This window comes from Mastomys coucha, unplaced genomic scaffold (assembly GCF_008632895.1).
Source record: "Mastomys coucha isolate ucsf_1 unplaced genomic scaffold, UCSF_Mcou_1 pScaffold13, whole genome shotgun sequence".
NCBI lineage: Eukaryota > Metazoa > Chordata > Mammalia > Rodentia > Muridae > Mastomys > Mastomys coucha.
The window spans coordinates 1064019-1091619 of record NW_022196895.1 but is presented as its reverse complement, the minus strand read 5'-3'; the positions used below and the strand labels follow the sequence as shown (position 1 = coordinate 1091619).

Here is a 27601-nt window from a genome sequence, read left to right as displayed (position 1 = left end):
CGCCAGTGGCTCTCTCCACACTCTGGCTTCTCATCTGGAAAGTTTAAAAGTCATTTAGCCCTGTGTGGCTGTGCACCTATAGGCCTAGATACTTGAAGACCCAGCTACACCACCACCACCCCAAGTACACACACACTTCGCTAGCATGGTTCTGAAAAGAAATCCAGGAAGAGGGAGCAAGCTTCCTTCTTTGTTGTTGTATTCTCTTTTCAGTCTGTTCCAGGTTGGTAAGTTCATTGTTTCATTAGACTTTAAAAAAAGTCTGAAAGTTGTCAGGTGTAGTGATCTATACTTTTAACTCTAGCACTTGGGAAGCAAGTTTCTTAGTTCGAGGCTAGTCTAAGCAACAAAGTGAGTTTCAAGACCAGACAGGTGGCACAGAAAAACCTTCTCTCTCTCTCTCTCTCTCTCTCTCTCTCTCTCTCTCTCTCTCTCTCTCTCTCTCTCTCTCCTCTCTCTCTGTATATATATATACACACACACACACACGTAATCTGAAAGTAAGTTTTTAAATTCAGTCCACAACATACAATCAGCAGCTGCTTAAAGCAAAAACATCTAGTTCATTAAAGTACAGCCGTACTGAGGAGCCTTCTGCAGGGAACTCAGAGGCTCACTTCCCAAAAGACTGTGGTGTAATGAGCTCATCCCAGGAGGCGGGGCAGGCGAGGCGTGGTTTCATGATTCTATTTTTAAAGTGTTTATAAGCCCATCCTTTATTGCCTAGGTCAGCAGACTGAGGGAGAGATGGGAGAGATGAACCTCACGTAGCAGGTAGAGGCAAACTTAGTAATCTGGGTTTCTGCAGAAAATCTAAAGGGTTACAGTACTTGAGTTTGAACAGAGACTGGAATGATCTGCTCTCTGGCCAGTTCCAAAATCCAAGGAGTGAGGCCGGAACAGCCCTGTGCGGGCGCTTTTGCCAATTCCCAGGCTGCTTGGTTGGTGCGGGCCCCCACCAAAGTGCGTACGTCAACTCACACAAAGCTATCACATTTAAAGTAATTGCCGACCGCCAGGCGACTTTCCTCTCCAAGGAAATCTACTCTTGCTTGTATGCACCTTAACGCCGTTCTTCGTTCCTCACCTCAGCTTTCTTTCCTGACTCGACCAGAAGTTTTCTTAAGATATCCTGGAAAGGGCAATTCATTTTCCACAGAGGGATCGTGGAAAGATCATCTTAAGGGGTGTGTTGAACCTGGGGAGGACGGATGAGTCTGAGGACTGTAAAGAGCCTAACGAGCGACTTAGTTCCGCTGGCTTCACTACTCAGTCTAGGACCCCCAGGTCTCGTCGGTGGGATGGACATTAGACCTCTCTTGTTCTCTGGGATCTTGCAAAGTACCTGGCTGCCAGAAGGTAGATGGTGCGGAGCATTTGGAGGGAGGGGGAGCATTTGGAGGGAGGGGGAGCATTTTGAGGGAGGAGCAGGCTAAGTGGTGACTGGGGTTCTTGGAGGAGCTTTCCTCCTAGAACTGTCTTTGGGTCTCACCTGCAGTAAACTTTCTAACAAGAAGCAAACCCCTAGGTTATTAACTGGAAGCCAGAGGGATCCTAGCAGTCAGCTCTAATAGAGGAGTTGTGCCATCGAACTGGTTCAGTAGACTAAAGATCAAAACTAGTTGTGCTAAGCAGAGAATATCGCAGGCAACTTTTGCCCAAACTTTGATTATCTGAACTGAATAGGGTGAGAGATCCAGGCGGCTTGCAAAGCCTCCCTGCAGCGACTGGGAGAGCTCCTCCTCTCGGCGGGTCCTGGGGAGGATCTGGGAAACGCAAACTCTGGCCAGGAAGACACTCTCTGGCCACAGATTGGGAGCACAAGCCCAGGGTGGGATGGATCCTCACGGCCGCTCCGCCCGGTTCCGCCTCCATCTCCACCCCGCGCCCCGGGGCTGGAGGGTGGGAGGGCGGAATTTCCCAGCGCGGGGGCTCCCGTGTCCCGGGCCAGCCGTCAGGCCCTTTCTGTTTACGGAGAGAAAGGGGAAATGGAAAAGGCGGGGAGGAGGCTGGCGTCCGCTGCGCCGCCCCAGGGCCGGTTCAGACGCCGAGAGTCTTGGGCCCGCAGCGCACCGGTTCTCCAGCTGCCGATCGCCCGGCCTCCTGTCCTTCGTCCGCCCTCGGGACGCCCGCACGTCTGGGTCCCGCAGGCTGGCCACCCGCTGGCCACCGAGCCCGATCTCTGGGCAGGCACACGGAGCACTCAGGTATCAGGGTTTGGGGTGCCCTGAGTGTGTTTTGGGGGCGTTCCACCTGGATGCCCGGGGGTTCCCACCCTGAAACGGAGCGTGCCTCCCACCGGGGGACACTCGGGTGGCCCGCTGCACGCAGGTACAGCTGGAAAGCACCTTGCGCAAGGCCCCGGGGAGGTGTGGACTCGTGACTCCTCCCCGCCTTCCTCCTTCTTCCCGGATCCCGGGTGACCAGTCAGTGCTGGCCTAGGCTGTGGCGGGGACGCGAGCACCCGCGCTCACCGCGTCTCCTGCCGGGGACGCTGCCTGGACGACTGCACTCTGGTTGCTGAGCCTGGGTGAGTGCAACTTAGAGTCTGAAGGACCCCACTATGGTCGCTCATTCCCTGGGCTTTTTTAAATTTTTATTTATTTATTTATTTATTTATTTACCATAAGCAAAGCTTATATCTTAAGGGGACAAGTGGGTCTGGAGGAAGTTGTGAGAAACAAACTTTGGTCCAGAAGAAAACCAAAATCAGGTTTTTTTATAAAATGGAAGAGGGGAGGTAGTAGAGCCAACAAACTTGCTTAGCATAAGACTTCTGCGGAGGCACCCACCTTCAATGGATTGAGGCTTGTGTGTTCTGGCCCTTAAAGAGTTTATCCTATAGGAGAATAGGAACAGGAGACTTGAGACATCTTTGAAGTTTTGAACAAGAGTGGATTTGATTCTGCAGGCCTAGGAAGCATGTTTCTGGGACTTTTATAAAAGAAAAAAAAAAATATGTTAAGAGATATGTCCTAAGGAGCAACGGGTTGTTTCAATAGGGGAAAATCCCTTTTTGAAATGGGAACTAACACAGGCATCCTCCCCCATTGCAAGGCAGAATATGAAGACTGTATATAGTCTGCATTTACTTGTTGGGCGACTGGAGGTTCGTTGTGTGGATGTTAACAGCCCTGTTACATTCCTGGTTTTGATTTTTATGGTTACTTTCTGAAATAATTCTAAGTTAATTTATAGTTAATGTTTTGAAATTTAATTAAAAATAAAACATCAGTCTTTGACTGTATTTGGAATAACTATCTCTAAAACTGCTCTAAGTCTCCATCCTGCTAGGACGAATGGTTTTTGGTAAGGATTTTGACCTGAGTCCAGGATCAGGCATTTTAAGCTAAGCACGTTTGTCACTAGACTGGAGTGCCTTCACTATGCACAGGAAGGGACTCCAATCCATAAGCTAGCGTGTGGTAAGCTAGCGTGTGGTAAGCTAGCGTGTGGTAAGCTAGTGTGTGGTCCGCTTAGCTGAGCCAGGAGGACTCAGGACCTTTTCATGTTCCAGAGGCTGTTGGGGCATCTGGGTTGCTGGGCAGCAGATCTTTGTGACAAGAGCCTCTCGGGAATTGAGCAAGCTCTATAGAGAGGTTCAGAGTTAAACACCCCTCCATCTCCCTGTCCTTCCCCCTCTCTGTCTTGTGTCCATATAGCCCTGTGTGTGTCTATGTGTATGTGTGTCTATTGGTGTGTGTGTCCATTTGGTGTGATGTCTTAGGCTTTAAGTAAAGCCTATAAGAGCACACATTTTGTTCTGCAGGTTCGAAAACCCAAACTGGCCTTTCCTTTCTAGAACAGTGCCATAGCTTGGAACTGTTTGGACCCCCCTCTCCCCCATCTTTCTTGAGTCACAAACTTTATTGTTTTGTCGGGTCATTTATTTGCTATTTCAGTTTGGAGCCTTTACCCAGGGGAGCTTAAAGTCAAAGGATTTTTAACTTCTGTTTTCCTAGTAAATTCTAAAGTTACAGAAACTGCAACTAATGGCTGTGCGAAACTGAGGTCAAAGTTCTCTCTCCTGTCAGCTTACAAGGCTTCCTGTGTAGCCTGACAAGTCGGGAACTTGAGTCACAACCTTCCACAGCAGTGTGTAAGATGTCTGGGAAGGCACTGTGCACCATGCTCTAGATTTAAGTGTGATGAGAACAAGCCTCAGAAGACTTCTCTGTCTGGGCTCTCTTTGCCACAGCGTAGACACAGTCTTTAAAAACTTACCAGTCTGGGGGACAGGGAGTCAAATTGGACTCGCAGATGAGAAAGAAGGCCCGTGTAGTGTCTGCTGATCCAGGTCCACACCCTAGTGCTTGGCACAGCTTCACTTATTACACGCTAGACCCTGGTAGCTTGTGCCCAGGAGCTTCTTTAATTGGATGGTAGGGGCGGTCAATATCTCCTCCCTGCAGCTGAGGGAAATCAAGGTACAGAGAGATTGAGATACTTGCTCAACCATCTATCTCATGGGCAAAGACGGTGGTGGTGAGATTCGGGCGTAAAGACAGGAGATGCTAGATGCCTTCTTCATTTGTACATCAGAAGCACATGACTTGATCATGTGTGCAGATGCCCCTGGTGGAAATTTCCAGGAACCTTGAACTGAAGCTCCTAGTTGATACAGGTGCGTGGCTTTGGCAAAGGACTTTGTTACTTTGTGTGTGGTATTGGTGCAATGCATGTGTACTGCTGTGTGTATATATATCATACAGGTGTACATGCATAGTGCATGTGTGTGCTGGTACATGTGGAAGCTAGAAGTCAACATTGGCTGTCTTTCCCAGCTTACGTTTTGAGGGAGATCTTTCATTAAACCTAGAGCTCATGGGTTCAGTTCGAGTTGCTAGCCAGTGAGCTCTAGGGAGCTGCCTGCTTCCATACGCCCAGCACTGTAGTACTTGTCAAGTTCCTGTGCTTTTCAGAACCTGACATATCTTTCAGAGAGGCTTAAATCAGACAAGCTTTGAAATCTGCTTAGATATTGTAAGTGTATCTTATTTTTTTCTCATTTGTAGGGGAGCAGAATTATCTTGGGACTCAGAGAGATAGCATCCCTTTTTATTGTCACTTTTCTTTCGTTTCACTTGACTTCTTTTGTTGTCTACATTTCCTAAGTTAGCACCTGATCATGTATGTGGAACTGAAGTGTCCCTTTGGCTGGCAAAGTTAGTTGAACTCCACCTGTGACTTGCTTATAGCAGGTTTGGATTTCCTGGGCTCTTTCTCCTACTAAAGCCTCTCCATATCTAGGCATTCAGTTAGCTTTCTGGGACCCTCAAGATGTGTGCTTTGTGCTATTTAAAAAAGAAATTCAGGTGTTAGGAGGGAGCTGTGACTCACAGGTCAATGAGTCACCTTTCTGATTCTTGTTTATCTTTGGTACATCGAGGATCCCAGCTCCTGACTTCTACAGAGCTGTTTCATTTCTTTGCACCAGATGTTCCCACAAACTTAACTTCTTACCATTTCATACACTCCGACGAAACTCCGTTTTACATGCTTTCTTCTCTCTTGAGACTTAGCTTGTTTGCCAAGTTAGTTCCTGAATTTTAGTCAAGCGGTTTGTTTTCTTTCAAGTCGCCTTAAAGGCACAGCAAGCTTGGGCTGTGCAACAGGGTTGTGCAAGGTCAGACATTATAAAAAGCAGGAACCTCAGTCTTCAGAGAGACCCAGACTGCTCTCTGCTGTGTGCGCTTAGTGAAAGTTTGTTTTCAGTGGCTAAAGCAAATGCCAGAGTGAGTGCCTCCCAAAGCCCAGCCTCTCAGGTTTCCCGGGCAAAGCGAGCCCGAGCCGGGCTAAAGATTTTCTAAGGTCCCTTAGAACTTGGCACTGTCCACTTGAATTCAGGTGTGAGAGTAAAGAAAAATCCTTGTTATGAATGGAGGCGCAGAAGAGCAGATCCCCCAGGCCCTTTGGTCTCCCGTGCAAAGACATTATAGTGAAGGAATTGTTTGTGTCCCTAGCAGGCACCACAGTGATGGAGTACATGAGCACTGGAAGTGACGAGAAAGAAGAGATCGATTTATTAATTAAGCATTTAAACATGTCGGAAGTCATAGACATAATGGAGAACCTTTATGCAAGTGAAGAGCCAGCAGTGTATGAGCCCAGTCTGATGACCATGTGTCCAGACAGCAATCAAAACAAGGAACATTCAGAGTCGCTGCTTCAGAGTGGCCAGGAGGTACCCTGGCTGTCGTCTGTCAGATATGGGACCGTGGAGGATCTGCTTGCATTTGCAAACCATATCTCCAATACGACAAAGCATTTTTATGGACGTCGACCACAAGAATCTGGAATTTTATTAAATATGGTATGTTTCTTCGCATCAGTCGGGTGCTCTGTGTTCAGATTTGCTGGTATGGCTCCACTGGATGCACAGTGGCATTGAACTTGGCTTAGAATGGCTGCCAGATACAAGTCCTAAAGAATGTGCGTACTGGTAAGAACTGTCTCTTTCTTAAAAATGGGAAGGAGATCTTCGTGCAAGTTCCATTGCAGGGCCTGTAATTTAGAAGTGATCCTATGAAGAAGCAATTAGGAATATGCTTTGCTTACTTTACAGCATGTAAGATAAGCCCTGAACTCTGACCTATACCCTCAACCCTTACAGATGTATTCTGACAATTCCCTTAAAGGCTCATTCATTATATACACCAAAGAGAGGGTCTTAATTGGAGTTCATCAGCCAAGAGACAAATGAATGCTGTCTTAATAATTTAGATAACAGAATTATTTTCTCCTCTTATCACCTTTGGTTAAATTTAGTTCTTGTAGAACTGCAGCTTACAGGTGGCAAATAGCTACCCACAGATTCACTCTCTTTAAGTGGCAATGACCCACAGTGATGGAGTTGCTTAGTCATCGCAAGTATGCAGATAATCCAAAAATATTACGACAAGTCTTTGTTGCCAAAGTAGTTGGTCAGGTGGAGTGTTTAGGTGTGGCTGTCAGGTCCTTATTGTGTCAGAGGTGAATATGTGGGCGATGGTTAAAAGGTGATCTAATTTTGTAAAAAGGACAGTTGACAAAAGAGTAGGTGGTAAGTTACAACCATGCCTATTGATAGAGATGGTTCTCTTTTGCTTGGTGTGTACAAATGGCAGCATGGCCCGTGCTGGGGGAGCTCTTCCCAAAGAGCCTGAGTTGGGACAAAGGACATCACAACAATAGACATAATAATAACAATCTTAATTGTCTCATTTATTTAATGAAAAGCAGCACAGTAATTTAGGTCAGCTATGAAGTGAGTTGTTTGTCAACTGTGTTTGGCTCAGTAAGAAGCAAGCTCACATTCTGCCTAGGGGTGTGACTTCCTTTGGTGTGGGTCTACCACGCTGCATTTAACTGTGGACTAAACACTGGGTCTATAGGATGTCACTTCATTTTATAAATGGGAATTTATCATTTGAAACAGTAGCCATACCTGATACTCTCAGCCAGGGTAAAATTAGAGGAGTGTGCTTCAAAATAGCCCACGTGGACAGGACAAATGCAGTGTGCATGCTTTTCTTTCATTTTCTCACATATTTGATAAATGAAGACAAACAGGATAAACTAATCGTCCTTGCTTGTAGATATATAGAGACCTGGGTGTGCTTGCCCTCGCTGAGGAGAGATGGGCCACGGTCGTGTACACAGGGAGTCCTGGGATATTTTAGGGACTCCCAGAAAGTGGCTTCTTGCTTCTCTTTAGGGGTAGAACCAGAAGAGCTAATGCAGGAAGGGCCAGAAACCACAGTCATTAGGAGGACGCACAACCTGACCAGCAAAGGTGCAACTGAACGGTGGTCATTCCTTGCTCGAGAGCCCGTGCTCCACACATGCGTAAATCCAAACTAAAAAGAAAATTATGAATCAAAGATACCATAAAGGGGGGGGATCCTAATAAAGGGGGGATCCTAATAACCTTAAAAGGCACTTGTATTTTCTTCTAATGCTGAAGAATATAAAATATAAGGCAAGGAGATTAGGAAGAAAGGGATGATAGTAAACAGTATAGCTCCCGGGCAAGTGGATCCGGCTTCCATTAGGCCTGAGGGTTCAGCTTCTCGGGACTATGTTTGACTTTCCTGATACTGGCATCAAAACGGAAACTGTTCCATGTAGCTGGTGGCAATCTGTCACAGCTGTGTGCCTCATAAGTGATTGCCTACGCAGTGGTCTCTGGTCAGAGCTGGTCTGGCGCGCTGGTCGTAGGCATGGCTTTTAACCCCGTTGACTCTGATGTGGCCCCTTCGGTGGAGCCATCTATCATCTAGTCAAGAACTTTCTTTTCTCATCCTTCATCTACAGACTTAGCAGAGCCGTGTGCTTTGGGCTAGCTTTGTTTTTCTTATCTCTCTGCATTAGAGAATTAGCTGCCACCTAGATTGGATCCGTAGCTTCCTGCATAGGGATGGAAACCTTTCTTTGCCTGCGTGTTCACTTGCTAGGCATACCTGGACAGCCATGGGGTATCTGTCTACTCCAGACGCTAGGCAGCGTTCTGATAGCCCGTGCCACAGGGAGCGCGCTGCCAAGTGCTGCAGGAGGCAAGTGAACGGGAACATGAGGGCACGCACGCAGCCACAGCGTACCTATATTCTGACAGCCGTGGGAATGCCTAGACAAGATTTCTCACAGGGGAAGGTTTGCAAGAACTGTTCCCCGTGCCAAGGTGTAAACATCAAGTTGGAGCCGGCTAAACCCAGTGAAGAGTGTTTCCTATGAAGGAACGGTATGTGCGAAGGCTCACAGGCATAGAGACCTGCTGTGTTCCGGTTGCCAGCACACAGAGTGCTACAAAGTTAATTAGACAGGATGGAGAGCTCCAGATTAAAACAATAACCCAGAGCATGGGCAGCCAACATGCCAACATGCTGCTCCCCCCGCCCCCCGTGTGTATTTATATGCATGCTACTTCCCTTAAAATAACATATGTTAAAGATTGCACTAGTATCAGGAGACTAGCCTAGGAACTGCTCTCTGTCAGAGTGCAAAGTTATTTATAACCAGTTCATACGTGATCTGGAGTCAAATAAAAATGAGTCCCCAGGCATTCAACCCTGGGGATTATATGTGGATCCCCCCTCACTCCTCCCCCAAAACACACTGCTCCCTGGACTCATTCACAGTTACTGGTGTGGCATTCGAAACAATGATCCTCTTGGGGTTGAAAAGTCCAGCCCTCCACTTGGTGTGTGAACCAGACAGTTCACAATCCTGGTGGAATATTCTGGTTTGTTCTTCCAGACCCATTGGGAAGACCATTGCATACCACATTCAGGGCCGCATTGGTCAAGTTCTTAAATATAACAAAATCCATCTCTGACCTCCCTTACCTTAGATTCCACTCTGTGCCCAACTCCCACCCCTGTAAATATATATGATGGACTGTGGTGATGGCTGAGAGCTCTGAATTAAGAACCTGGTATGTAGTATGCCTTTGAAATGGAAATTCTTACTAAGCAGCACCAGAACATGGGGATCCACTTATGTGCCCAGGAGGGTAGGAGAGATGAAGCTTAGCCCTTGTTTTAGCTAATCTGTTTCCATGGATTTAGCTGAAGACCACTCCTACTTTGGTTCACACAGCTCACTCAATAAAATACCTAAGAAATGTTCTCAGGTACTGCCCGCTGTGTGGTTTAGTACAGAAAACAGCAATCTGGGTGCGAGACTAGATGGCATATGTTGAGTGTCTGCCCTGGAAAGTGACTGTGGTAAGTTGGAGAACTGGCAGAAATAAAATCACAGGGTTCTGCAAGGTTGTTTAGAGCCCTAGAAAGAGGAAATTAATGACAAAAATCCTTGTCAAACTAAAGCAAGAAAGACCTGGAGTTAGGGAAAGAGCCAGGAATGCTGTGAATTGCTCACTGGCTGGGACTTGGGCCTCACTGGGTGAGTTCGGTGCCTTTGAAGAACTGAGTCTACACCCCAGTGTGGCTTTAATTACAGCCTTCTGAAACCCCAAAGGCTCTTACACAAAGAGTGGGTGCTCTGGCTGTGAGGTTAGGCAGAACCAAGTGTAAAACCTAATTCTGGCATCAACTGGAGAGTTGCTTCACCACTTGAGGCCAGCCTCAGCTATGCAATGGAAAGAAAAATAGAATGGAGCTCAGGCTGGCTGTAGACTTATATGAGATAATGCAAAACAGCTAGGTAAGCACAGGTCCTTACTTAGCTCTCAGAGTGCAGTGGCCGACCCTTCCCCATGTCCCTTTGCATGAATAAGGGGGTGGTGGTGGAACTGGTTCATAGCACACTTAGTTTGGGACAAAGCCAAACTTTCACAAACATGGGTTCAACCCTGAGATGGTTAACTAGAGCATTCTGTGAATAACAAGAAGCAAGGGGACCCAAAGCTGGTCTTGTCAGGCACTAGCTCTGTCTAAATGTGGGAGAGACCACCCCCACAATGTCCTCAGCAGTGAGGTTTACAGTAACAAGAGGCAACACTTCTTTGGAGAGGCAGTCATCATATTTTAAAGGAGAAAATCCCACGGTCTCTGTTTATTTCCTGGAAGGACCTCAGGGTTCCACCTCAACAAAAGCACCCTGTAAACATTAAGTTTAACTTCAGTGATTTTTGCATATCCAAGTCTTGGGTTACTCTTCACTTCCTTCCCTGGCTAACAGTGAGCACACACTTGTGGACTGTGGAGCTAGATTAGCAATGATGGAAATTGAGTGGGCAGCGCTTTGGTCTGCCTGTCATGGCGAGTGGACATCTAGTTGCACCCAGTTGCATCAAATGCTTGTTCTTCTTTTCACGGGATAGGCTCCACATTCTCCTCAGCTCTCAAGGCAGCTCAGCACTCTCTCATTCCTGAGTTCTGGGGTGACATCTCAGGCCATAATATCGTGACTCACACTGAGGAAGCAGCAGGCATTTTAGGAGACTATCCCGCAGAACAGCTTAGATCAGTGGTTCTCAACCTGGGGGTCACAAGCCCACAGGGCTTGCAGATCAGAGAGCCTGCAGATTAGATGTTTACGTTACAATTCATAACAGTAGCAAAAACAGTCATGAAGTAGCAATGAAGTAATTTTATGTTTGCGGGTGGGGGGGGCATCACCACAACATGAAGAACTGTATTAGGGGGTCAAAGCATTAGGAAGACTGAGAGCCACTGCTTTAGACATTTTTAAAACATGTGTTCCAGGCCATGTTTCTCATGGACTACCATTTTATTTGAGTTAGGGTATTTGGTCACTTTTCATTTGTTTATTTAATGATCTTCCCATGTAGCCCCGACTGGCCTAGCCCTCACCACTCTCTTGTCCCTGCCTTCTCAGTGCTGGTATTTCTGGAGTGTCCCACCACGGTGGACTTGGGGTGGACTCCTCATCCCACATTGCTCTCAGGATATAGCTCTTGCTATTTTGAGGGGACTGGTTTTGCTTTTGTTCTTTGTGTCAAAGTGTGTTTTGTTTGTTGTTTATGTATGCAGTGCTGGATGTCAGTCTCAGGAACTTATGAGAGCTAGGCAGGGGCTTTACCACTGAGCAACATCCCCTGCCCGGATCCACTTGTTCTGAAAGACCTGATTCTAACCCTTCAAGGTCTGGGCCCACCTATCTCTGCTCATGGCTGCCTCCTCAGCACCAAGCCCATCCCAGGGCGCATAGTAGGCACGCGTTAAATTAAGCAAGGAAGCCAAAGAGAAACAACTCTGCCCTTCCTTATTTATGTAGCATTGCCAACTCATGACTGGTCTCACTGGTTCCATGGTCCTCCCTGAGCCTCAGTTAATCTTCATGCTCTCTCTGTGTGCATCCTCGGTGACTAACAGCTAGGCAGACAAACAGGTGAGCGCATTTTAATAGAATCGAGTCAACCTCCAGGCTGGGTGCAGCCTTCATTTTCAGTCTTTGGGTCATTGTCGTCAGACTCCTTAGATAAATAATTTTCCAACTTCTATTTAGCAGCTAGCTACTCACAAGCATTTGGAAATATGAGCGGGTTGGACCAGGAACTTATGTCTGTTACAAGCTTTCTCTGGCTTGCTTGAGTTCTAAATATAGCCTGTAATGTCGGAAGCACACAGGGAACCACTGCACTGAAGGCTGTGTATAAAACTGTTTCCAAAATAGCCTCTACTGAGTGGGCCTTACCTCAGCATCTGGTTTTCCTTCCAGGTAATCAGTCCCCAGAATGGCCGCTACCAAATCGACTCAGACGTTCTCCTCGTCCCTTGGAAGCTGACGTACAGGAACATCGGCTCTGGTTTCGTTCCTCGGGGGGCCTTTGGAAAAGTATACTTAGCACAAGACATGAAGACGAAGAAAAGAATGGCATGCAAACTGGTGTGTGCAGCTACACTGTGTGTGTCTGACTCCCTGGCTTAGGGTTGTTTACCTTCACACTGGGTCTTACCTAACGTTCCTACTCTAAAGTGTCTGTCATTTCTGGAGCAGCTTGTGGCTCGGGACCACTCAGCTCCTACATCTCTAAGCTAGGTGTCTTGTGGCTTGTAATCTAAAAGAATGTTTTGGTGTGTTTGCCAGTGGCTTGGATAACACCATCTGCCTTAAGTAGGGGTAGTGGGAGCTTGCCTGAAATGGAAGATAGCAGCTACTGTTCCCTGGAGAGGGGTCCATGGCAGGCGACAGAGACTAGGAAGGCAGGGTGTTCCTCAGGACTGCAGAATTACAGGGCTGAATTCACTTGTACCAATTGCTGATGTGACTCTATCTCTTATTAAGCAACGGCTGTTTAAAATTAACGCTTCGGCACTTCAGAGGGCTGCTGCGCAGGCCCGCAGCTGAGAATGGCCCAGTAACTCACTGCTTAACGACACCCAGCAGAGGTGTGTCCATTTGTGGGACTATTCTGGGCTGCTCATTTTCGCACTGTTTGCTGAAGTGGCATTCTGAGAACTGCACAGGTGCCAGACAGGTGAATATTTATGCTCTGGAGCACTGGATCACAAAGAGAATGAATGACTTACAGCTAAAGTAGTGTGGGTGCACCTCAGAGCCCTTAAGCTCAGAGAGCTGGACGTCAAATAAGATCTAGTGTGTGAGGTTTTATTTGTATTAGGAACAAAAACAGAGCCACAATTCATCTGCTAAATGCTGTGATCATGGAGTACCCTTGGGACATCGTGACTGGAAAAAGTCAGGCGATTCCTGGTGGAGTCTAGTATTTTTATTTTAGTTGGGAATCACATCTATAGTGACAGTGGACAGTTCACTGGGTTTGACATCATTTTAAAGTGTGATGAAGTTAAATGTTATTTTTCTACTCTTTTTGTGGTGCTTGGAATTGAGCCTAGGACCACACTTATCCACAGCAAGTGCTTGACCGCTAGGCTTCACTGCTGGCCCCTGTGTCCACTCTTGACTTAGCAAAAAAGGAAACTGAAGACTAACTGCCAGATGCCATGTGTCCATCTCCCAGACCACCCACAAGACAACAATGCACTGTCTTTAATTTGCCTTCTGATTATGATTCACTGGATAGTCCTTTAATCCCAGCACTTGGGGGCAGAGGCAGGTGGATCATAATGAATTCAAGGACAACCTGGTCTTCTTAGTGAGTTCCCAGCCAGCCAGAGCTACATAATGCGACCCCATCTCAAAGAAAACAAGAAAAATAAAAAGGCTGACTAGATGATCTATTATTAAAAGCAAAACAAGACTTATAGCAAGCTATTTGAAGTATCTATCTAGAGGGATCCTTCCAAACTGTAAATTATCTGGAGACCTTTATAAAAAAAAATGGTGACCCAGTTTTAACTTTTAAGTTTTAACTTTTAGTATAAATTCATGGAGAAATGGCTTTGTGAGATTGTTGTCCTTTCAGTATTTGTTATAGTCACATATTTTAGGAGAGTGCTTTTCTTAAAATCAAAATACAATTAAAAATCCCAGACAGGCTCAAAAGGATGGAGGCTTGTGGGTAAGTTCGCCTTCCATAAGATGATGACTCTCAGGAGCTTCTCATTTTCCCAGCTATGTGCACAGCATCATTTAAAAACAATATGGGAACTTCTACAGTTTTCCTTTTGCCCCTAGCACAATATTAGGAGGCATTTTAGAATATCTCTGCTCTGCAAACACTCCTTCCTATCACAGTTCTCACGGATGGAGGCCTGAGCTTTCATGGGATGTAAAGATGGGTGAGCGCTTTTCTTAAAGGCTTGAGTCTGAAGTGGTCAAGGGACTGGTGACCTCATCTTCTTACATAGCAAGGTGAAATATTGGAACACAGTGTTCTAGGAGCCATGGAGATGAAGGCTATTGATCATAGGAAATTCCTAGCTCGGTATTTTGAAACCTTGTTTGGATTCCTAAACTCTAAATGAAGTGAGTTTTTTCCCTACCTTGTTTTTTTAATGTCTAAAACGTTCATATCTAAAGATGTCATGATGTAGAAGTGTGTCTGTGGTAAGCATTTCTTGACACCACAGTGCCCTGTTATACACATTAGTGTCCTTGTGTTATTTTGGCTTCCGGTTGTCTGGTTGATCTGTTGTGTCTGGTGTTTGCTTTATCTTCTCGAGGTTGGTTAGACCCTTGCCTCTGTTTTGTGTTGCTAGATCCCTGTGGATCAGTTTAAGCCATCAGATGTGGAAATCCAGGCCTGCTTCCGGCATGAGAACATTGCTGAGTTATATGGTGCCGTCCTATGGGGTGATACCGTCCACCTCTTCATGGAAGCTGGAGAGGGAGGGTCTGTCCTGGAGAAGCTGGAGAGCTGTGGGGCCATGAGAGAGTTTGAAATTATTTGGGTGACGAAGCATGTTCTCAAGGGACTTGATTTTCTGCACTCCAAGAAAGTGATCCACCACGATATTAAACGTGAGTAGTGGGGTGTACCCTGTTGCTGTTTAATGGGGCAAGTGAGATGCTTTAATCCAAAGGCTCTCAGGGCAGGCAGGCGGGGCGGCTCCCTGCACACACAGCTTCCTTTTCTGTGCTCCTGAAGGGGCTGGAGAAAGAATGTTAGCAGTCAGAAAGGAGGCTGAGTGCTGGAGGCCAATACAGGACTATGACAGCCTGTCTGATGGGTGTGATGCCTCTGTCCCTGTGTTGTGATTTAAAAATGATGCAGTACTGAGGGTGTATCTCAGTGGTGGAACTCCTGCTTGGCCCATATGAGGCCCTGGGTTTGATCCCCACCACACACACACACACACACACACACACACACACACACACACAGAGTTTATATAATGCAAGCACATAGGCATATATTTTTGAGTAGCAAATACTCTCTTAATTTTGAGTCATAATTTGGCAACAATTCATTAAACAATCTCTTAAAAAAAAACAAATTATTAGAACTCAGATATAGTATAGAAATAAACTAGAGAGACTCACTATAAATCTTTAATATCTAAACATTGGACAAACACAGCTTTAATCAGAAAAAAAACTAAATATTTTTTTAACAACAGTGGCTTGATTACACTAGATGTGCATATCTTAGAATTTGAAGCCGAAGCCTTGAGCTTTCCTGATGGCTGTAGCTCCTATCTGCACACACTAGGTGGGTTCCTGATAGGCCTCGGTGGTTTCCACCTGACCTTTCCCCTACTAGTCTCTTCTTGCCGGTGTTATTATCAGAAGCATTTGGTTCTGCTCTGATGGGAACTCAGTGTTGTAGATAAGGTTTTCCTGTTGGGTTAGAATGCAGTAACTCACATTTAAAACCCCTGTCTTTGCAGCTAGCAACATTGTATTCATGTCTACAAAAGCTGTCTTGGTAGATTTTGGCCTGAGTGTTCAAATGACTGAAGATGTCTATCTTCCCAAGGACCTCCGGGGAACAGAGGTAATTGATAAATTGTATTGGTGATTGGGGAACAGAGGTAATTGATGAACTGTATTGGTGATTGGAACAGAGGTAATTGATGAACTTTATTGGTGATGGTCTGGAAATGCTATGGAAAACAGCAAGGAAGGGGGCAAAGTGACAACACTGAAGGATCGTTGTCACCAGAACAAACTCATTTTGCTTTTTACCTTTTTACTATTTATATGCTAAGTCTATATGCATGCATATGTCTATAAATATGCATGGTTATATTTATAGACATTATTTATTACTATGTTTATATATACAGCACAAAGTACTTACAGACAATCCAGTGCCAAAACAGAGGACCAGTTAACCCTTCATAGTCCAAAAGTCTAGAAAGCTAGGCAAGAGATAGAGAGAGGTCGCCAAGTAAAGTGCTTACTGCACAAGCCCGGGGACCTGAGTTCAAAGCCTGAGAACGCAAATGAAGCCACTTGTGATAGTCCTAGTGTGACTGTGGGTAGATCCGAGTAGATAGGAGTCTTCTCCAAAGCTCACAGGAGAGCAGCCTGGAATACAGGGCTCTGAATAAGAAATCCCAGCTCGAGGGAGGAAGTGTCACATGTACAGCATTGTACATATTACATACATAGGAATCCAGACAAACAAGGTGAAACGAAAAGCCCACAGTGTATCGAATATTCCAAAAGATGAGCTCCCAAATCTGAGATGATTTTGGTTCTAAGCTTCTCAGGAAAGGGATACTCAGAATTTATCTTTAAAATTGTTAGAGAGGCCAGGCAGTGGTGGCACACACCTTTAATCCCAGCACTTGGGAGGCAGAGGCAGGCAGATTTCTGAGTTCGAGGCCAGCCTGGTCTACAGAGTAAGTTCCAGGACAGCCAGGGCTATACAGAGAAACCCTGTCTTAAAAAACCAAAAAACAAAACAAAACAAAACAAACAAACAAAAAACTGTTAGAGAACAATAGTCAACTTATAGTTCGCTTAATACTTTAAATGAATTATTTCTTCCTTAAATAAATTTATTGTGCGTAAATACTGGTATAACAGATAGGGGACTGCTGTTATCCTACTCTATAAGAAGACAGTGGAGAGCAAGTAGCGTGCAGCCTGACATTACCCACTCACCAGCAGGGCCTGAGCTTGAATTCTTGGAGAATAAAGATTTAGTTTCTTATTTTCTAAGGTTGCGGGCTCTTAATTCTGGGTAACAACATTAGTACATATCACATTACAATGACTACCGCAACTCTTGCTTCAGTGTGTCTTCCTGGCCCTGGCTGTTAGCGCTTACTGAGGCTGGCCACCAATGCCTGCCTGCCTTTCATCCCAGGATAGCATAGAGTCCTGAGCACAGACACACCCTGCCTGCATTTGTAGTGATACAATGTAGCTAGTCGGCCAGTGAAGCTCACCGAGAAAGCCCTCCCTGGGTCTAAATAAGCTTCCCGTTGAGTCCTGGGTTTTGATTTCTGTGAGACAGGCCTCACTGTATATCCCTGGCTGACCTGGAGCTCATAATCCTCCTGCCTCAGCCTCCCTGGTGCTGAGGTCATACCAGTTCCATAAGCCTCTTTTAAATTAAAGACTGTTTCCTGCTTCTTAAGAGAGCTTTGCCACGGCAGAACGTCTGATCGGACTCAGTGCTCAGGACGTTGCCTTTGGAAGGCGTCTCCACTTTTTGGCATTAGTCAGGGGTGCAGTTCCGGGACATCCCACCCTTTTCCCTGGAACCAGTTTGAGAAACAAAACTATTTATGGTATTAGAGAAAAAAAATACCTTTTGTTTCCTGGCAGTGCAGTCAAGTTGAAAATTATGCAATGTTGGGGAAAATCTTGGGTGTCTGGGATTCTCCACGAGGATGGTTGGGTGTAGAGTCACAGATCTCGGTCATCAATAGAGTTTCTTTTTATCTGAGTTTGGGATAGCCCAGGCTGGCTTCAAATGCACTGTACAGCCTAGGCTGGCCTGTACTCAATATTCTCTTGCCCCTGCCTCTGTGGACTTATTAGAAGCATGGGATTATTAGAATATATCATACCCATCTAGCTCCTGAGTAGTATTTAGATGAAGTATTTTCAGCCAATGCTAATTTGCAGGTATTCAGTATAAAACTGATCCTGGTGTCTTCGTATGCCCCGCCGCCATCTCCCCAAGTCTCCCTTGTACTGTCTGCACAGTGCTCACAAATGGAAATCTTATTGTCATCAGTGTGCAAAGGATAATGAAGTCCTAATGCAAACTTTCAGCAAGTCTGCTTTTACTCCTTATATGAAAGATCAAATTAGATATTACTAGCCAGACAAGCAGGCAGGTCTACTTCCATTAGAATATGTGATCGCTCCGCTGCTGGGAAGGCAATGTTTGTTTCAGATTTCTGCAGTATAGTTCACAACTACAGATGGCACCTCTGGATAGCGCTTGCACTCTCTCTCTCTCTCTCTCTCTCTCTCTCTCTCTCCCTCTCCCTCTCTCTTTCTTTCTCACTCACTCTCTATTGTGCTCTCACTCTCTCTCCCTCCCTTCCTCTCTCCCTCCCTCCCCCCTCTCCCCTTTCTCCAATCACATTCAGAGTGTTAGACAATAACTTGAGCATTAATACTGAAATGTGTCATATATACTGGCATATATTTACTGGTTTTTAGTTAAATGGTTCAGAGGGGGAAAATAGGAAAAATAAATACCACACTAGAATTACTTTGTTGTGTTTTTTTTTTGTTTTTGATTTTTATAGTTCTTATTTTCTTCTGAGTCTAGCATTAACTTCTGTAAGTTAACATAATGATCATATGTACATGTGTTCATGCGTGTAAGTTAACATAATGATCATGTGTACATGTGTTCGTGCCTGTAAGTTAACATATAATGATCATGAGCACATGTGTTCATGCATGCGTTCCATGGCAGCCTCTTTTCCTTCAGCTATGCCTTCAAGTTCCCCAGCACTTTACTCATCCTGGGGGAGGGGCATGGCTAGACAGCTCCGGGACCAGTGGTGTCTGTCCTGACCCAAGCCTTCCAGGCAGCCAGCCCAAAGGCAGACCTTTCTGACCTGCCTGTGCTGTTTCTTTCGGGAGCTTGAGGAAGAAGAAACAGTGAGCTGGAAGCTCCTGGCTGTGTGCCAGAGGGCCTGCACTCAGCTCACCATGGCAGACTGATACTGCCAGCTCCAGTCATAGGCTGAGACACCACCCATGTGTGCATTCGCGCCTACTCTGTATGACAGAGGGAGAGGAGGCAGGCATCCACTGGCAGTAAGCACATGTCATTTCTTTCTTAACTGGGTTTGACTATGGTAAGTTTCAACAGGAAGGCCACTTGTCCTGGCAAGCCGTACATGTGTAACTCCTTGTTGATCATGGGATACAAAGTGGTCTATTTAATTTTTAATTCTGAGAATGAGATTGCGTTTATTTAAAAAGTGAAGAGACATATATTGTGCATTGTCTGCCAGGAAAGTGGGTGAACATGGAGCTCGGCTACAGCTGGCTTGCTGTGGGCAACAGGAAGTGCGCTTTAAGAAGGAGTTGAGCCCGCTAAGAAGGGGAAAATGGGCAGTTTCCCGTTTTTTTGTAAGCTGATTTTCTATTTATTTACTTGGAAATGAATTCTAAGAACACCAACCCTTTCCCCACATTCACACAACAGCATAAACCCTTTTTAAACTTCACACCTGAAGGGCTTGGGATCATCTTTTGAGCCCTGCTCTTCTGAGTTCTCCCCTCCGCCCACGTCTCCTCTTTCTTCCCATCCCTTCCTTCTTTATTCTGTGTTCTTTCCTTCCCCCATTCCTTCACTTACTCTTTTTTTGTTGTTTGATCTTGAAGCATTTGTGTGTTGGTAGTGTTGTGAGGTATCCTGAGGATGGGACCAAAGCAGAGACCCAGGGTTAAGTGAAGGACACTTAACAGGCTCTTCTCAGTGTGGCTGTGTTCTTACTGTGGCCGGTCATAGGAGGGCAGATGTGGAATTTTCCACACGGTGCATCATCCAGCTCAAAAGTTTCAATTTTGGAGGGCTTTGTACCTTTAAATTAAAGTTATGCAACCTGTATTGTTACTTACAACACTAGCACTCTGTAACTGTGACATCCCTACACTGTGTGTGTGTGTGACATCCCTATGCTGTGTCTGTCTGTGACAGCCCTACACTGTGTGTATGACAGCCCTACACTGTGTGCGTGTGTGACAGCCCTACACTGTATGTGTGTGTGACAGCCCTACTGTGTGTGACAACCCTACACTGTGTGTGTGACAGCCCTACTGTGTGTGACAGCCCTACACTGTGTGTGACAGCCCTACACTGTGTGTGTGTGACAGCCCTACTGTGTGTGTGTGACAGCCCTACACTGTGTGTGTGACAGCTCTACTGTATGTGACAGCCCTACACTGTGTGTGTGACAGCCCTACACTGTGTGTGTGTGTGACAGCCCTACACTGTGTGTGTGTGACAGCCCTACACTGTGTGTGTGTGACAACCCTACACTGTGTGTGTGTGACAGCCCTACACTGTGTGTGTGTGACAGCCCTACACTGTGTGTGTGTGACAGCCCTACACTGTGTGTGTGACAGCCCTGGGAGTATAGGCGTAGTCTCAGCTAAGTCTAAAAGAGTTGTTTTGATGGACAGCTGTGTGTAACTGATGAACATCTACAGAACTCAGACCAATGCGAGTAGGTTCAAAGCCTAGACCTTGGCCGTCAGATCTGTTGTGTGTTCAGTCCAGGGACAGAGTTGCTCTTTGCCATCCTGCAGTGATGGCTCCATCTAAATCGTCCAGACTCCGTAGAAAGTGTTGGAATTTTCCTTGGCTTGAGGGATACTGCAGTAGCATTCCCTCTGAAAGCCGGGGCATGCGTCAAAAACAACAAAGGCAAAGGAGCCAGCTTCTAGAACTGGACACGGAGAAGAATGGCGGACAAATGAAGCTTTCCTTGTCTTTTTCAGATATACATGAGCCCGGAGGTGATTCTGTGCAGGGGCCATTCCACAAAAGCTGACATCTACAGCCTTGGAGCCACGCTCATCCACATGCAGACAGGCACCCCACCCTGGGTGAAGCGCTACCCTCGATCGGCCTACCCCTCCTACCTATACATAGTAAGTGAAAGTCAGCTGGGCTTTGTGAATTGCTTCCCACCACCTCATACTAAAGAGATGGGGTGATGGGAGAATTGTGACCCAGGAGAGGTGGCTGCCAATTCCAACTCCCTATGCTTTGCTGGACAGCCTGGCATAGAGCAGAGCATGGGAGGAGGCAGATGCAGGTATTTCCCCATAAGAGGCTGTCCTGTCACTTTAAACCCAGCTTTAAGCCAAAGCTGGTTTAACCACCCCTAGGGAGTTGCTAGGTCACGCAGTGGGGCATAGGTCTCTCCCCCAGCCTTTCCTGCAGATATGTCTCTGCCCCATGCATGCTTACAGGACTGGTTTGTTATCAGATCCACAAACAGGCACCTCCCCTGGAAGACATTGCTGGTGACTGCAGTCCAGGCATGAGGGAGCTGATAGAAGCCGCCCTGCAGAGGAACCCCAACCACCGCCCCAAGGCAGCAGACCTACTGAAGCACGAAGCCCTCAATCCCCCAAGAGAGGACCAGCCGCGATGTCAGAGTCTGGACTCTGCCCTCTTTGAACGGAAGAGACTGCTGAGCAGGAAGGAGCTAGAACTTCCTGAGAACATTGCTGGTAGGACACCGTGCTGTGTGCGTGTGGGTGTGTGCCTGACTGTGCTGTGTGCGTGTGGGTGTGTGCCCGTAGGTGGGGAGCCACTGGCCTCCCTCCTGCTGTCCACAGCAAAGCGCTGATGTGGGTCATGCCTGTGTGTGTGTGTGTGTGTGTGTGTGTGTGTGTGTGTGTGTGTGTGAGAGAGAGAGAGAGAGAGAGAGAGAGAGAGAGAGAGAGAGAGAGAGAGGAGCAGGGCAGGGGAGATGACAGTCAGGCATGATGCATGATGGTACATGCCTGTAATCCCACCTTTTGGATAGGTCAGTTAGAAGTTCAAGGTCAGCATCAATTAACTTGAGACTTTGTCTCAAAATGAGAAGAAGCTAGGCATGGTGGCACAGGCAGGAGGGCCACAAGGGCAAGGCCTACCTACATTACAGAGTTTGAGTTCAAGGCTACCCTGGGCAGCTTAATGAGATGTCTTGAAATAAACTGTAAAACAGATCCTGGAGCTTTAACTGGGAGGCAGAATACTGTCTGTCATGTACAAGGTCTGAGTTCCATCACCTGCAATACACACACACATGCACATATACACATATACACACACGTACACATACACACACACATACACACATACACACATGTACACATACACACACATACACATACACACACGTATACACACATGTACACACATACACATATACACACGTACACACACATACACACACATACACATACATATACATACACACATGTGCACACATACATACACACATGTACACATACACATACACACACATACACATACTACACACATACACATACACACGCGTACACACACATACACATACACACACATGTGCACACATACATACACACACATGTACACACACACACACACACACACACACATGCTCATGCCCACCAACCAGGCACATCTCTAGAATTTAAGAAGGAAGGTTTCCCAGATGATAGCACAACATAGTGGCCCCTTACCTAAGTGAAACAGAACGGGGGACTTCCTGAGTATCATGCAATATCATCTGAGAATGGAAGAGGATATCCAGGCAACACGTCGGATCAGCTCACCCATCACCACAATTCTAGCCAGTTTCAGAGTGAGCTGACGTAGCACAGCCATTGGATCTTGCCTCTGATTTGCATTATTTCAGAGACTACCCTTTGACTTTAGAAACAAATCGAGAGCAGCAGCCTGAAGTGCCTGTCTTTCTTTATACCTGTCTAATTTCGCTCTATCTAGTGGGGGTCGAGGGGGGGGAGGGATGAAGTACTGACAAATAGGCCAGAGTTTGTACTCCATTCCTTGTCTTCATTGACCCCTATTTGAACCCTGTGACCTGTGTGCTATTCCATAAGTAGCCCAGACTGTTCTTAAGGCCATCTGTGTCGGAACCACAACTGGGGACTGTCTCTTGAGCCCCACAGGGTTCGTCTTTAGCAGAAGGGACATGAAGTTGTTACTTGCTGGGCCGTCCGATCATTTGTGTTATCTCACCATTGTTTCCATGTTGCCTCTGCAGATTCATCATGCACAGGCAGCTCTGAGGAATCTGAAGTGCTCAGGAGACAGCGCTCCCTCTACATTGATCTCGGAGCTCTGGCTGGCTACTTCAATATTGTTCGTGGGCCTCCAACCCTGGAATATGGCTGATGGATGGCTTTGTTGGATGGCCACGAAGTAGGATATTTCTCTCCTGGATATTCGTTTTGCAGACCCTTCACGGCGGCTCCGGATAGTGAATTTTACCCATGTTTTTAGGGGGAAAGGAGGCCTCTAGTGACACAAGAACATTGCAGCTGCGGCCCCTTTGTGAAACTCCTCTGACATGTCCCAGAGCCCAAGGTTCTCATTTCTCAGGTGGTGGGACTGGACAGAAGGGAGTGGTGAGCTCAGGGAAGGATCATTTCTGGTGACAATTCCCGTTCACTTTGCACTTTGATGAACATTAAAAAAAATAGCCCTCACAAGATAGTAACCTAAAATTCCTGTTCTTGGTTCTTATGTAAGCATGGGCTCTTCATTCAACTCAGAAGACCTGATCTGTGTATATATTGGTGTGTATTATATGGCAACTCTTTGAGCCTTGGTTGGTCAACTCTAGTGTAAGTTTAATTAATTGTATATTGGGTGAATAGAACAACTTTAATATTAGAGCAATACACTGGACTAGTGTCTCACAAATGGCTGATTTACTCAGAGCCACCTGACAGCAGGCCACTAGTAACAGTTTCTGTTATGTTCCTATGGAAACACTGTGTACTGTACATGCTATGCTTAAAACATTTAAAACACAATGTTTTAAATGTGGACAGAACTGTGTAAACCACATAATTTCTGTACATCCCAAAGGATGAGAAGTGTGACCTTCAAGAAAATGGAAACATTTGTAAATTCTTGGTAATGTTCCCTTTGTAATTAATGAAACTATTTTCTTTAAAGTGTTTCTATATTAAAATAGCATACTGTGTATGTTTTATTCCAAATCCCTTCATGAATCTTTCATATATATGTATATATATTTTAACATTGTAAAGTGTAAGTATTCTTATTTAAAGTATATTTTTACATTATACAAATGGACTTCAACATTTTAGTTCAATGTGACTGGTCAAATAAACCAAATAAACTGAATATTTTGTCTTAATTTTTAGATTGTGTATTTCTCAGCTGGGTCACAGGGTTGGGATAGATGTTGGAGGGAGGGAATCCATCTCAGTCACCAGAAGCTTTGCCACGGCTAGCTCCTTGGCTGCCGCCTCGAATGCCTTCATGCTGAATTGGCAAATGCTTTATCCTTGCTGGGCTGCACTGACACAGAAAAACACCTGTAACTAGGCGCAAGTGGCATTCCATCCCGTCCTGTCTGTGTTTACACAGTTAAACCACCTTGAGTGCAGACTTGCCAACTATTTACTTGTGAATGCTAACAATAGTAACTAACTTGCTTATAAGGCAAATCATGTTCACCGGATTGCAGTGGAGACAGTTTAATGAGAAGGCACATGAGACTCTATCCACTAAGTGCTAGGATGCAGCCTTTCCCTATGTGCTGGACCCAGTGCACTGTGCCTCTGTATGGTAGTCAGCATGCCAGCACTGTGAAAAAGTGCCTGAGATACCTGGCTTTCAGAAAGGAAAAGCTTCCCTCCATGGCTGCTTGACTGTGCTGCCTTTGGGTCCGTAATGAGGCCATATATCACAGTGGTGGTATGCAGTGGGGAAGCTGCTCACTCTATGGCTCTTGGGAGAGAGATGGGAAAGAGAAAAGAGAAACTGGAACCCAATATTCATCTAATTAGTGCCATGGGAGTATGGCAGAGCCATACCATGGTGTCTTGTTATTCCCATCACACACACACACACACACACACACACACACACACACACACACACACACACACACACCATGCATTCTTCTTAGGGAACATTTTGAGTTTTGTTTGTTTGTTTTTTTCTCAAGAACCCAAAGTAAGTGAAGGGTGGGGACATATTTAAGACTAGACCTCTCTGACTCCAAAACTCAAGCCCTTCTTCAGTCTGCTGCTCAGAGAGAGGTCATCTGTAGGTGGAAGTCCATCCTGCCGTAGGAGAGGCTTCACACACACTCTGGAATGCAACACCCTAGCTATGGGCAGAGGTGAGGGCACCACAAAATTTATGGAACTTCAGGCTCAGAACTCTTCACTGGCGTGACCTCAGTGGAGGCCTGAAAAGACCTGGATCTGCCCTTGATTTAAAGGTTCGTATTAAGAGCCTCTGAGTAAGGAGGACCCCCTGGATCTCCTCGCTTTGCCCTCTGCCTAAGAAACACAGTAACTTGATCTTTCATTGATGATGCATTTCTGCACTCAAGGGGAAAATCCTGTGTTTCCCCTGGAGGGCCTGAAGAGACATTCTGTAGGTCTGAGGACAGCTTCATGCCACGTTTCATAGAATGCGCTCAGTTAGATGGCAGATCGGCTAATGGAGAATTGAAGTCTCATGGGGTAGAGGGTGGGAATAGAGGGATGCTCCATGAGCAAAGGACTGTGCTAGAGACTCTATCCACTAAGTGATAGGATGTGCTAGGTCCTGCAGGGCACACAAGAGCAGAGGATCTTGGTGCTCTGTACTGTCTGATTCCAGCAGAAAGGAAGCACATTCCATTTTGGAATTATTAAAGGATTCTCAGTTTCAATTTACATCATCTATTTTTTTAAAAAAAAAAAAAGACATTTCTAGTCAAGTGTTTAATTGCCATTTTAAATGGCCTAAGAGCCAATTTTTATTATTCTTTTAGTATAAGAAATGGACAATTGTCCCAACTCTAGAAAGCTGCTTTTAAAAGCCTGTTCCCTCTGTGACGTCTAGAACACGCCCATTAGCAGTGACATGATCAGGCACTGACATCAGCCTCCCACACCTTGCTCTGGGCCACACAAGAGCAGCATCAAGCCACACCCATTTGACAAGCATTTGTGTACTTGTGCAAGAACACAGCAGAGTTTGCACCTGCAACTGGGGGTGGGGGGAGACTGGGTAGATCAGAATGAAAAAGGATCATGGTGCTCCTACACTATAGGACACATCCCCCGCCCAACAGCAGCCTCTTCAACAGCTGGCTCCCGAGATAATTTCTACTTCTTAGGTAGGAAATAAGCTGAGCCGAGGGCAGCTCATAGCTATTTCCTGGAAGAAGAGAGCATGTCCTTCACTGGTTTTCCCATACCAGGATCAACTCTGATGACTTGACTAAATCAGAGACTTCGGTTCCACCATGTAGTGGAGAACCAGAAGTGTGCACAGCAGGAGACCTGCTTACCCAGAAGTCAGTGAGGGACTCCGGAAGAAGACTGTCTGAACATAGAAATTGACCTTCTGTTGACTATGAGCAAAACAACCTCTTATTACAACTCTGCATGGAGATGTCATGGGTTGATTCTAATTGGATCATGTGAAGGAAAAACCCTAAGATTGTAAGAGTAAGGAATTAATATTATCATCTTTAATTGTCAGCCACTATCATCTTTGATTCATTAATCATTCGATAAAGCTTCATATTCCCATATGAATGTAAAATTTCTTGTTGGTGTGTATGTGTGTATGTGTGTGTGTGTGTGTGTGTGTGTGTGTGTGTGTGTGTGTGTGTGTGTATGTTATGTATGTAGACGATGGTCATGTTCCCTGCTCCCCATCACACTCCAGCCTATTTTTTGACAGAGTCTCTCACTGAATCTGCCACTCATTCATTTACCTATACTGGCTGACCAGGTCTAGGAACTGGCTGTGTCTACAACCTCAGCGCCATGGTCTAGACATGCACTGTTGCATCTGGCCTTAGGTCCTCAGGCTTACAAAGAAAACACTTTATTGACAGAACCATCTCATTAACCCTACAAATCTAAAATTTCACTGAGCATTTTATTTGAATATGTCTTTGTAGTGGTCCATGTACAAACACAAATATTCTTGGCATTTTTGCCTAATTAACATACATATGAGAGATCAAGGAATTTGAAAAGAAAGAATATTTTCAGCACAAAAAAGATTAATAGACAGTACTGAAGCCTTGGAGGTAGTGGATTTCACTTCTGGTTCATCCTCCTTCTTGAAGATACCTTCTCTGAACCCATAGGACTGAGGGCAAAAGAGAGGCCTTCAAAGAGCAACAAGATGGTCTTCTGAATATTTGAGGTTTGAATGAAAAGGAAAGGGCACATGCACACACATACATATACACATATGCACATATATGCGTGCACTCATGCACACATGTGCACGCACACGCACACACACACACGCACACACTCAGGTTCCCTCCTCTCTGATTAGGTGTTTACTCTGTTGGAAAATCCAGGTTTTGCCTAAGTTTTTATCTCCATAGGACAGACAGAGTCTGAAGAGTGCTACAGAGCTGCTTAAAACATCTTTCAACCACTCTGTGTGAGCTTACCTGTCATTTAACTGGGATATCCAGAAAGAGAGAGAAGAAAAAGAAAATTCATTCCAATTTTCTTACTGAAACCCAAGAAGTACCTTTGTTAGGTCTTGGCAGAAAGCAGGAGAGAGTCAAACATTTGGCACTGTGTACCCAGCTTCTCCCCACTATAGGTACAGCCCCTAACCATCCTCCAGTATAGCCCTAAACATAACTGCAGGTTACTCCAGCAT

At 45.7% G+C, this 27601-nt stretch overlaps 1 protein-coding gene across 5 annotated transcripts; it reads left to right on the top strand.

Annotated features, from left to right (window-relative positions):
• The first annotated feature begins 732 nt into the window (after nucleotides 1-732).
• Nucleotides 733-24082, top strand: Map3k8 (mitogen-activated protein kinase kinase kinase 8). 5 transcript variants are annotated; one of them, XM_031364863.1, is made up of 8 exons: nucleotides 733-774; nucleotides 5964-6313; nucleotides 12124-12291; nucleotides 14529-14790; nucleotides 15660-15766; nucleotides 20704-20856; nucleotides 21198-21444; nucleotides 22971-24082. In XM_031364863.1, exons 2-8 carry the CDS (start codon nucleotides 5978-5980, stop codon nucleotides 23099-23101), a joined length of 1404 nt encoding a protein of 467 aa, XP_031220723.1. In that variant the 5' UTR covers nucleotides 733-774; nucleotides 5964-5977; the 3' UTR covers nucleotides 23102-24082. The 5 variants fall into 5 exon arrangements, with proteins under 5 accessions (XP_031220723.1, XP_031220722.1, XP_031220721.1 ...); XM_031364862.1 differs by lacking the exon at nucleotides 733-774 and adding an exon at nucleotides 1906-2207 and having other exon boundaries at nucleotides 5967-6313; XM_031364861.1 differs by lacking the exon at nucleotides 733-774 and adding an exon at nucleotides 1906-2207.
• Nucleotides 24083-27601: the final 3519 nt, after the last annotated feature.